The sequence below is a fragment of the Dermacentor albipictus genome, unplaced genomic scaffold (genome assembly GCF_038994185.2).
Source record: "Dermacentor albipictus isolate Rhodes 1998 colony unplaced genomic scaffold, USDA_Dalb.pri_finalv2 scaffold_21, whole genome shotgun sequence".
NCBI classification, from domain to species: Eukaryota; Metazoa; Arthropoda; class Arachnida; order Ixodida; family Ixodidae; genus Dermacentor; species Dermacentor albipictus.
The window spans coordinates 1,106,433-1,118,058 of record NW_027225575.1 but is presented as its reverse complement, the minus strand read 5'-3'; the positions used below and the strand labels follow the sequence as shown (position 1 = coordinate 1,118,058).

Below are 11,626 nucleotides of genomic sequence, written 5' to 3'. Positions count from 1 at the left end.
CAGTGAGCAACCACGGCGGGTTTTTTATCTATAAATATACTGCCCGTAAATCTTAGTGCAGGGCGCCGAATGAGGCAGATTTTTTTTTTGTTTGAAGCGGCCAGCAGGAAGGTTATGTTATTCCGTCGCGTTTCGCCAGACCTACTGATGGAAAATCCACATGCGCAAAAATACACGCCTGTAGGCTGCTTGAAGAACAAGAAAAATATTTGTTCTTCAAAGCGAACCGTGCAATAACATAGTTTGATAAAAACCGACACTGTGGAAGCAATGCACGCGCAATCACCGAGCGGCATTAAAAAAAAGATAAAGAAGATAAGGAAAAGAATACGTTGCTAATGCATAAATACGTGTCATATCCGATTATAAACACCGTTTGAGCGGCCTGAACGCATACAGCAGCACGCGAAGTCGTGCGAAGGAACCTTCCCAGAAGTATCGCCAGCAGTTTCCAACGGCGCCAACTCTGGCGCAGTTACAATCTTGGCAATGTAGGGAAAGATTTGAAGGCTATCCACCGGTTAAAGACCTTTTATGTTCCATTAGCCTCTGATTGATACATCATCCCGTTTGCCCTACGTAGAACTGGTCACAGCTAAGGGGAAATTTATAAACCACACCCATACTACAATCAGTAAAACTGTTGTTCTTATTGTGCTTCACTAAACATATATCTGTTCCTTTTTTGCCTTTTACCTGCTCCTTTGTCCTCTGTACGCAGCGCATATCTTAACTAGCTTATTGGGAGCAGTGAAAGCAACATTAACATCATATCTACTTGCAAGTTTTTCAAGCCTGTGCGACACTGAATGAATGTACGGAAGAGCCACTACTCTTTTTTTGCCATTACTGCTTTCTGTAGTCACGTCCGTCCCCTCTAAACCGACTTCTTTAGGCGCTCAGCCATAGTGGCCACTGCTACACTAGAGGCCAAACAATGAAATCTTCCTTACCTCAGTAAGGAAGCCTTCATTGCGGTGAGGCCACCTTATGTCACTCTGAAGGCTTCCTTACTGAGGGGCCCTCGGTGAAGGCTTCCTTGGTGCTTCCTCAGCATAAGGTAGCTCCAAAGCTACCTTCATGCGTCCTTACGCCGCTCCTGGCCCTGAACGAGCGCTTCCCCTCACTGCTTAACCACGTGACATTTGCTTGCGCATGCGCGTTGTCGCCCGCCTGCGGAGAAGCGCGAGCACGGTACGTCTTGCCAGGCATGTTCGTTTCAGTCACGCGTGCGGCATGAAAGCGTTGCTAGGCGTTGCACGACGCCGGCGTGCCAGCGTCGATGGAGCACATCAAGTTTTGCACTGTAATGCGCTACTTTTTTAAAGTTTAGTAAACAATACTAGAAGAAAGCGTCCACGCCTCTCTATATTAGCTCTTCAAATTAAAGATTGTGCGACGATACAACCTTTTTTATTGAATAATAGTGTTCGCGTAAAGCTTTTAAGGTATAATCTCGAAACCAGGCATGCGGCAACCGCTCCTTACGTGAGGACGGGCGAAGGGAGCTTTCAGAGTACGCTTGCTTCCTCCATCGGTCCTTCGCTGTAAGGAGGCCTCACGTAAGGTTAGGAAGCGCTCGAAGGAAAGGAACGTTTCATTGTTTGGGCCATAGTCTCTCTAAGTAAAGAAAAAAAGGAAAAAAAAGGCGTTTTGAAATAAAGATGGCTCGACATCGCATTTTTTATTCTCACACGGAATTAGAATTTTCAAGTCTGTAGCTGGTCTAATGGAATCACAAAGTTACAGGATAAAAAAAACGGCAAGTCTTCTACCCGGGCGCCGAATAGGTCGGACATGCTCCTATTAGCTCCAGCTTTTTCAACATCTCTTGGAGGTCTATAAAGTGGTTTCTCGTAAACTTTTGAGTGCATTGCTTCATTGAAGTTCTGGCGAACAAGTGGATGCAGTCTTTGGAGGTGGGTGAACTTTCTGAGAGTTTATCGCTGATATTGTGCCGATCACGCGAGACTGAGTGCTAACCCTAACGCTAATCATAACGACGCGATTCTCGACTTGACGCTCGGCCGCTGCCGCTGGCCTGCGTTAGCCAGTAGGAGCTAGTTCGCCGCTTTTCATGCGATGGAGTATCAAGTCAATGGGTAGGATTTAGCTCCCGAAGGTCTTGGGAAATATTCCGGCTGGATAACGGTCGCCAAGCGGCCTGCTTACAAGAACGCTGCCGGGCGTCTTGGCGCCAACTCGTCCGCGGCCCACCCTGACGGCCAAGATATGCTACCGGGCTGCAATAGATATAACGAAGCTGAAAGCAAGATTCTCCGGGTCAGAAAGATGCCACCGCTACCCAAGGACGAAATGAAGGTAGTGGTCCGACGCAGGCGGCGAGTGAGTATTACGACGGCAGGCCCCAGAGTGGTCGCAGAAGCCCTATGGGCTGCAACAGGTATCAATTCGGCGGAAACAGAATGGGACACTATGTGCCCCAATCCGATGCAAAATGTGATGGTTATCAGCACATCCAGCAACGAACACGCGCTTCGCTACACCGCTGTGGAGAACATTACAGTCTCCGGGTAACAGCATGAGGTGAGCGCGTATACATGTTGCTGCGCCGCACGTCACTTGCAAGGGGGTAATTCACCGCATCGCAATCTACGACGGCCCTGAAGTCATTGACAGGAAGATCGTCAACGGGAGAAATCCGCTCGCACTAGGTGCCAAAATAATCAAGAATCCTGGAACTGTGGTGTTATTCGAGGGATATAAAGTCCCAAATTACGTTGCGTATGGGGGCACTCCGATCAGGCGCAAGCTTTACCGCAAATAGATGAATGTTTCTTACACCTGCGGACGCCTTGGGCACCGTTCCGATGTCTGCCCGTTACCAGAGGAAGTGGTATGCAAGGGCTGTGGAGCAAACAGCCCCGATGAACAACAAAGGTGCGATCCAAAATGCAAGATCTGCGGCGAGGCCCACCGCACCGCAGCTAAAGGATGCAAGAAATGTTTCCAGACTCCGTACGTGGCTCGCCGCAGAAGAGGAGAACGAGCACGCAACGCTTAGCGGGAAGAAACAAGCAAGCCATCACCGCCATTCAAGGATGACCAGCACTTTCCAACTATCTCCTGTGAAAGGCACCGACGCTCTCAAGAGTCGGACTCATCGGCCCCATCGGGCATTCAAGGCTGTTCCCGATCCAGAAGGCGCTCCAGATCCCGGGGACGCTCCAGGTCCAGAGGGCGGACAGCGTCCAGAGCGATGAGAATCCGCATGGTTCCGGAAGTCGCACCAGGCCCGACAACCACACCAGGTCCAGTTCCAGACCCAGAGGGCACCAGGCAAGACCGATTCTTGGATGGTCGGGAACAACCACCTGGGCTGACATAATCCGCGGGGGACGAGCAGAGGTGAGGTCGGGGTATCCTCGGAGCATGCGACAGGGAGCGCGCATAAAATAGGACAACTGCGAATATGAGCGAGGTTATTAAAAAGGTTACGTCCGAAATCGTGGACTTCAAGCACGCGAGAGGAACGTGTCCTCCGCCTGCGTCGGCTCCATTGGAAACACCCCCACCTATGGAGGTGCCCAGAGCGGAGGGCGAGCATGATGAGGCGAGACCCCCTAAGAAACGAGCAGTGGCTTATGAGAAGGATAGTATTCCGGGACGCGCAAAGTCAGAAATTCGCGGAATGTTTTCAGCGCTCAGTGAGAGTGTAAGTTAACTGGCGGAGAAGGTCTCCGTGATACAAAGCGAGATGGCTTTTCAAGCTGAAAGTAACAAACGTGTCACCAAAAAGAATCCTACCGAGAGAACGCGATGTTGCGAATCTACTAACGCTGCCCTACTGCTAGAGGCACTCCATCCACAAAATACGGGGACAGAGGTAGACAGCAACAAGATGGCGCGCTCACATGAGTCTTCGCATTTGGCAATGGGATTGCAGGGGCTTTCATGAAAAGAAAGCGCCTCTGCAGCAGTACATTCGCAATAATCCCGAAAAGCCGCAAGTGATCCTGATTCAAGAGACCTTATCTGCTGAAGTGAATTTATCGGGATATCAATCGATTATCGGTCCAACTCGGAGGGAGGTGTATGCATCCTTTTAAGTCGTAAGCTCACGTACATCACTCACGACGTAGGGATGGCCACCTCCAAGGTGGAGGGCGTGATGATAGAAATTATACCAGGCCGATGCGACGACAGAGCGTTTTAATTCTTAATGTGTAGAGTAGCCCCAATGACCTTCGCCAGCGTTTCAAAGCATTTTTATGGAAGGCAATCAACCTCTTAGGGGCTAATCCTTTGGTGATAGCCGGGGACTTCAATGCGCCGCACTGCACCGGGTGCTACATGTACAACACGGACAAGGGAAAGGACTTATGGCAGAATGCTACAGACTTGTATGTTACGCTCGTGACGGAGATCGATAGGTGGCGCCACTCTGGTTATCTGGCTGCATATCGTGCTCCGTTTTCACCCGTCCTTGGCCCGGTCCAGGGCCTTGCCCGCCCCTGGGTCTACTCTTCATCTTTTCACGAAGACTTCCGCCACAAGTGGACACCATACGACTCCCGGTCCGACGCCAGGCTGGCCCTCCAGGCCCCTCCAAATCTACGAAGCGGCGCGGCGCCGCGCTAGCCCTAACTCGCCGCGCCTGCACCTCTGAAATGCAGCGTCTCACGAAGACCCGCCAGCCGACAGCCACCAATGCCCCGCTGGCCTCCTCTTCTAACGCCGCCGGTGCCACTGAGCCTACTCTGTCAACGCTGAATGTTACCAGCGACGTGCCTAATTCTAAGCCGGCAGCCCTGCCTCAACCGGCTGCGTTCCTGCACTCCGCACACGCCACCGTGCATATTCCGGCCACGTTCAACGCTGTGAGCAACGCTGAGAGCTCTGACTCGACCGCCGCGTCGCAGTCGCCGTTCGTCGCCTCAATGTCTCCTACGACCAAGTTCCACGCTGTCAGCGACGCCAAGAGTCTCGGACCACTAAACGTGTCGCAGCCTGCAGCGTTCACCGTCGCCGCCACGGTTGCCGCCGCGTCTATTCCGGCCACATTGGCGCCTGTTGTAAAGTGCTGCAATCAGACATCAGAATCGCAGCTGAACGCGCTTGTTGCAGCCGCTCCCACCGGATCCACCACTTCTGCCGTGCTGGACAGTGCAAACTCTACGCCCGCCAACGTCATTCCCAATGTTTCAAGATGTGTTTCTGTCGCCCCTACCTCCTTGACCACTGTGTATCCGGCTGACGACTCGTCGGCGGAGATGGATTTCACGTCGTCCCCAGACAACGACCATAATACGCCATCATTAGAAAGCGGCTGGAGCACCGTCAGTACCAGCCGCAAACCTGCCTCCGCCGCCCGCCCTCGCACCGAGCTCATCTCAGTTGGGATACAGCTTCCGCCCGGTACCCTCACTCCCAAGCTGCCTCTTTACGACTTGCTTGCCGCCATCGTCTCCGCCGCACATCTCTCCTCCAAAACCAGCGCAGAGATCACCCTTCAGGCCAAGCCAGCTCAGAGCCTTGTATTTCTGAAAACACACTCCCCTCTCACCGCCCAACTCCTACTTTCTCTCACGCATCTTCAGCTCCACGGTAAGCCAATCACCGTCAAAACATATGCCCCCAATCCTCCCATTTCCTGCCTCGGCGTCATTCATAACGTTGGTGGTCACTTTACTCCTACTCAGCTCATGCATGACCTTGAATCATACACGACTGATATTCTCGCTGCTCGTATGATGGGCAGCACAGAATCAGTGCTCATAACCTTCGCTGGCACCGTCATACCCCACTTCGTATATTTTAAACGCGTCGCTTTCCGATGCCGCCCTCATAAGCCTAAGCCCCCCACATGCACCCGTTGTCTTGCTCTGGGACACCATGCTCACCAATGCCCTCAGCACGACGTTCCGGCCAAGTGCCGCCGCTGTGCTGCACCCCTACCCGCAGATCCTACCGCTCACGCGTGTGCCCAACCATGGTGCATTCATTGCCAGGTAAACACACATCCCTCTCTTGATCCCACCTGCCCCTTCCTCCTCGCTAAACAACGCGAGTGTGCCAGAGCCGCGTTTCTCCGTCGCACAGCTTTGCGCAGGGCCACGAAGCCCACCCCTTCTTCCGCCTCCTTCGCTAATCATGCATCTCCGTCAAGTCAGGCTCCATCACCTCCAGGCTCCTACGCCGCTATAGTCAAAGGGCCCTCGGTGCAAGCATCCCTTTCTTCCTCTACTATACCCTCGCCATCCCTGACTGACGAGAACCGCTCCTTCGATCTCCGGCTCACAATGCTTGAGCGTCACCAGCGCGAACAACAGCGCATCTCCCAAGATTTACAGCAGCAAATCCACGCATTGACACAAACCCTAAAGACAACAACCTCCTCTCTTACATCCCAGCTTACCAAGCTAAATGAGCACCTTGCCACGCTCATCACCCCGTCCCCTAACGCCCAGGTCGCCCCATTGGCTGACCTGGTAGAAACCACCACCACTGCACACCACACTCGCTTGCTCCAGCTCGAAACTTCGATTGTCCAGATCCTCACCACCCTCCAAACCCAATCCAAGCAATTGGAATCATTCGCTTCTATGCTGGGCTCCCTCCAGGAGTCACTGCACCCTGCCAAAAAGAAGGAACGTGTCCCCGCAAACTCTTCTACCTCTAATCTATCGTAAACATGGCGCCTGGAGAGGACCTCGAGATTGTGCAGTGGAACTGTCGAAACCTTCGCCACAATAAGACCCCCCTCCACCAGTATCTCCTCACCCGCCCTTCCCTGCCCCATTTTCTCCTTAGCCAGGAGACTCGGACGGCCCGCACCGTCCCAGGTTACCGCGCCTACCATGCCACGACGGGCACGCCGCTTGCGTCCATTTATGTACGCAGCGACGTCCTCGTCGAGCCACTTGATATCCCCTCCAGCCTCCGTAAATATTTAGTTGGTGTTGTGTATTACCGACCTTCATCGCGCATCTCACTCGCCTTTATGTCTTTCTATAATCCCCCTGCCACATCCTCTTTGTTCACTGCCTTGGGCAAGTTCCTTCATTCTATTCCCGCCACCACCCATCTCCTCCTTGGGGGCGATTTTAACGCCCCTCACACGCTCTGGGGCTACCCCCAGACCCTCAAGCCCGGCCGCCTTCTCCACTGTCTTGCCCAGGAACGCCACCTCACCCTTCTTAATACCCCTGGCTCCCCTACTCGAGCGGGCACTGTCTCACAGCGCTCCACGACACCCGACCTCTCTTTCTCTCGGGGCTCCCTTTCCTTTCACTGGCAGGTCACAGCTGAAACGCTCCTCAGCGACCATTTCCTCATTCATATTACCGCTTCACTTTCCCACATCCCTCGATCGCACTCAACCACTCACACTGACTGGCACGTATTTCGCACTAATCTCCTTTCCGCCTCCTTTGAATCTTACGATGACTGGACGTCGCGCATCTCCGCTGCGCTTTCGACCAGTAGCCGTCGCGTTCGCTCACGGCATCCTATCCCAGACCCGGATCCTCACTTTCTCCGTTTATGGCGTCGGATGAAACGTCTCCAACGTTCTTTGCGCTCCCAACCCCAGAATGCCCAACTTTCCTCTCGGATTGCTGCTCTGCGGGCCGAGATAGTCGCCCATGGCACGTCCCTCGAGCATTCTCGTTGGAGTGCGCTTTGTGACGGCCTCGATTCTGCATTACACTCGCGATCCACATGGTCCCTTTTTAAATCTTTCTTAGGTACGAAGCCTGCACTTGCTCCCACTCTAGCAAAAGCCCTCACTCAGGGGACTCCCTCCGAGGTCTTTGACAAGCTCACTTCTTTGTATCTCCCACCCCCTCTCACACCTTCCTACCCAGCCTACTCTGGCGATCCTAACCCAGACCTCGACCGCCCTTTCACTCTCCGGGAGCTCGAAGCTGCCCTGGCTGCTAATGCTTCTCGCTCGGCTCCCGGTGAGGATACCATCACATACACTACACTCCGCAACCTCCCCGACCACTCCAAGGAATTCCTCCTTCAGACTTTCAACAATGCCTGGGACAGCGGCTGCTTGCCGAGCGCTTGGACATCCTCTCTTATTTCTATGATTCCGAAGCCGGGCAAACCTCCCTCCCTTTCTAACCTTCGCCCTATCTCCTTGACGTCGTGTGTTGGCAAGACCCTTGAGCGAACGGCTTTGACTCGCCTCTCTGATCTTATTGAAGCGAAAGATTTCTTCCCCCACTCTCTTATCGGCTTTCGACGGCGCGTCTGTGCACAGGACATGTTCCTGATCCTCCAGCACACCTTTCTCTCACCCAATCCCAGCCAGATCCACGCTCTTGTGACTGTTGATGTCCGCAAGGCCTTCGATGGTGTGTGCCACGACCATATCCTGTCTCAGATCTCCTCCCTAGACTGCGGACACCGCATGTACTCTTATCTCCGCTCCTTTCTCTCTAACCGAGTGGCTCGTTTCCGAGTGGACACACATCTTTCCGATCCCCACCCGCTCACCCGTGGCACTCCTCAAGGTGCTGTTCTCTCTCCTATCCTTTTTAATCTTGCTATGACCCCTCTCGCCTCCCAACTAGCCCAGATTCCTGACCTCCACCACATCTTTTATGCCGACGACATCACCCTCTGGTGTTCGTCTGGTTCTCCCGGTCACGTACAGGACACCCTGCAACGTGGCCTCGATCTCATCAACTCCTTTCTCCCCACTGCTGGCTTGTCACCTGCTCCGGAGAAATCCGAGCTTCTCCTTCTTAACTACTCCTCATACCAGCGCTCCCACAACGCCCTAATCTCCCTACATCTTTCCGGCTCTCCCATTCCTGTTGTCCCCCAATGCAAAGTTCTTGGCTTCCCGTTACATGCAGCCAAGAATGTGCAAGCCCTACACCACGCGGTCAGGACTTGTCACTCGGTAACTCACCTCCTGCGGCGCGTGGTCACTCGGCGCTCGGGCCTCCACGAGGCTCATGCGTGCCGAGTTGCCCATGCGCTCGCCCTCAACAAGTTCCTGTACTTTGTGCCTTACGTTTCCTTCACCCACACTCAGCTTAACACCCTCGAGACCGCCCTTGTTGGCCTCTACAAGGCAGCTCTCAACCTCCCTATCACCACCTCCACTGCTAAGCTCTTTGCCACAGGCCTCTTCCATCCTCTTCGTTCTCTTCTCTCTCTCCACCGTGACTCCCAGCTTGCCCGGCTTTCTCTTACCCGTCAGGGTCAGTGGTTACTGGCCCAGGCGGGTATCTCTCCCATTCCCGTTTCCTCCTTTACCTCTCCAAAATCCACCCCGGCGCCCAATCTTCGCATTCTCCCCCTCCCGTCTAATATGTCCCCTGTCCTGCATGCCGGCCGTCGTCACGCGGCCGCGCAGCATCATTCCCCCCTCTTTACTACCCAGGGAGTAGCCTACACGGATGCCTCTTTCATAGCCCCTAGAGGTTCCTGTGGCTACGCTATCTACCATCCCCACCTCCCAGCACCTGAAACTCACACGAGTGGGCCGTACCTACACCCTCCGGGTGCACTCTCTCTCGAGGTCCTTGCCATTGTACATGCCCTACAATCATTTCCCTCCCTGCCCTCGCTCCCAGAGTACACGATATACACCGACTCCCAAGCCGCCATTCGCCACATACAGAACCGCACCCTACCCCATTCACTCCAACAAGAGGTCGAACGAGCGGTCTCCGCACTGCAACCTTCCACCGTTTTCCTCCGCTGGGTCCCTGGGCATTCGGGGATTGACGGCAATGAGCTGGCCCATCAGCTCGCCCGTGATGTTTTTAACCGGGCACCGTTGATCCCCTGGTCGGGGCCCTCGCAGGATTCTGGGGGACTCTCCCTGCGCCGCACTATCAAGGAAGTTTACCTCCAGCTCCGTCTCGACAAGCGCCTCTACCCTCCCCCTCATGCATCACTCACTGTGCCGGAGGCTCGCCTTCTGCGGCACATCCAAATGAATGCACTGGTTACCCCTTCCCGCCTCTTTCTCTATCGCTATCGCTCCGACCCCTCCTGTCCCAACTGCCCCTCTACTTATGCACACCTATCCCATTGCCTATTCTACTGTCCGACTGCTCAGCAATCAAGTTCCTACCCTCCCCCTTCGCTTTCCATCACCACCTGGCTCGACTGGCTTGGCGCTGAAGGTGAAGAAGAACAGCGTCGACTGGCCGCCCAGGCGGTCGATATGCTCGGCCTGTAATTTTTGGCTGAATAAAGTCTTATACTACTACTACTACGCTCGTGACTGATAAGTCTTTTCCGACCAGATTGGGAACATCTTCGTGCAGGGACTCGACTCCGGATTTACCATTCGTCAAGAATTTGTCCGAGGCGCAGTGGACTAGCACTGCTGCCGATCTTGGCAGCGATCATTACATCCTCGCTACACACTTTCTGACAACTCCCAAGGAGCAATAGGAGTTCTTCATGACGGATTGGGACAAGTTCCGCAAGATCAGGAATGAGCGCTGACCTCCAACCAGCAGGCCGAGCCTTAAGCAGTGGTTGGGCCAGATCAGGGAAGATATCAAGAGTAACACTCAAACGATATGTACGGCCTTGCCCGTGGAAAATGGATATGCACCTCGCCCATCTACTTGAGGCTAAGCAGTCAAAGGCTAAATCACAGACTACGCAAAAAGAGTGCTGAACTCAACAGAGCCATAGAGGAGTATTGCCACGCCCTCTCAAAGCAACAATGGGACGAGGTGTGTAACTCGGTTGATGGTCAAATGCGGAACGTTCGAAAATGGCATCTTTTAAAGCATCTTTTGGACGACACCAACGCAAGTTCCAACCTGCGGCATGTGATGGCGAAGCTTCTGCATATAGCCACACGAGCCAAGACCACGGACAAAATCCTGAAGAGCCTGGTGGAGAAGTACCACCCCGTTGGCCCCCTGCATGGGAAATCAGTACCCTACGCGGACTACCTTGGGCCACCCAACTCCGAGCTGGAAGTAGGCACCAGCACGGAAGAGGTTAGGAGTGCGCTGCACGAGCTTAACAGCAAGTCTGCTCCTGGTCCCGATGGCATCATAAACAGGACCCTCTGTAACGTGAACGATCCCTTGATAGAATACCTTACAGAAGTCATCAACGAAGCATGGAAGGAAGGCAAGGGTCCGCAAAAGTGGAAGTGGGCGCTTACAATGCTAATTCCAAAACCCGGCAAATCTTTTAGTTTGGACACAATATCGCTCACATCCTGCGTAGTCAAAGTCGCGGAACAGGTAATACTTAACAGGCTCACGAGGCTCATCAAACACAAGCACCTCTACCTGCACAAGATTATTGGATTTAGGGCAGCTCTGTCCACACAAGACGCAATGAAGCTCATCAAGTATCAGATAATCGACAATGACACGCGGGACACTCGGGCCATCCTTGGATTAGATTTGGAGAAGGCTTTCGATAATATAACCTATCAATTTATACTGCAATTGACATCCGAGCTGCGTCTGGGCGTAAGATTCCATGATTATGTCGTCATTTTTGCACCGAAGATGAGCGACTCTCCGCGCAGGAGACATGATGTCGGAATAGATGAAGCTTGGAACAAGGGACACTCCACATGGCTCGGTGATATCTCCCGCTTTGTTTAACCTGGCCATGATCGACCTTTCTGGGAAAATCTCGCGAGTCGAGGGCA

At 53.6% G+C, this 11,626-nt stretch overlaps 2 protein-coding genes across 2 annotated transcripts; both read left to right on the top strand.

Annotated features, from left to right (window-relative positions):
- Positions 1-4,631: 4,631 nt before the first annotated feature.
- On the top strand, positions 4,632-6,653 carry LOC139052318 (uncharacterized). The gene is made up of 2 exons (XM_070529412.1): positions 4,632-5,568; positions 6,151-6,653. Exons 1-2 carry the CDS (start codon positions 4,632-4,634, stop codon positions 6,651-6,653), a joined length of 1,440 nt encoding a protein of 479 aa, XP_070385513.1.
- Positions 6,654-7,704: 1,051 nt separating this feature from the next.
- Positions 7,705-10,392, top strand: LOC139052317 (uncharacterized). Its single transcript, XM_070529411.1, has 2 exons — positions 7,705-10,050; positions 10,263-10,392. The coding sequence occupies exons 1-2, from the start codon at positions 8,057-8,059 to the stop codon at positions 10,390-10,392; spliced, it is 2,124 nt and encodes a 707-aa protein (XP_070385512.1). The 5' UTR covers positions 7,705-8,056.
- The last annotated feature ends 1,234 nt before the right edge of the window (positions 10,393-11,626 follow it).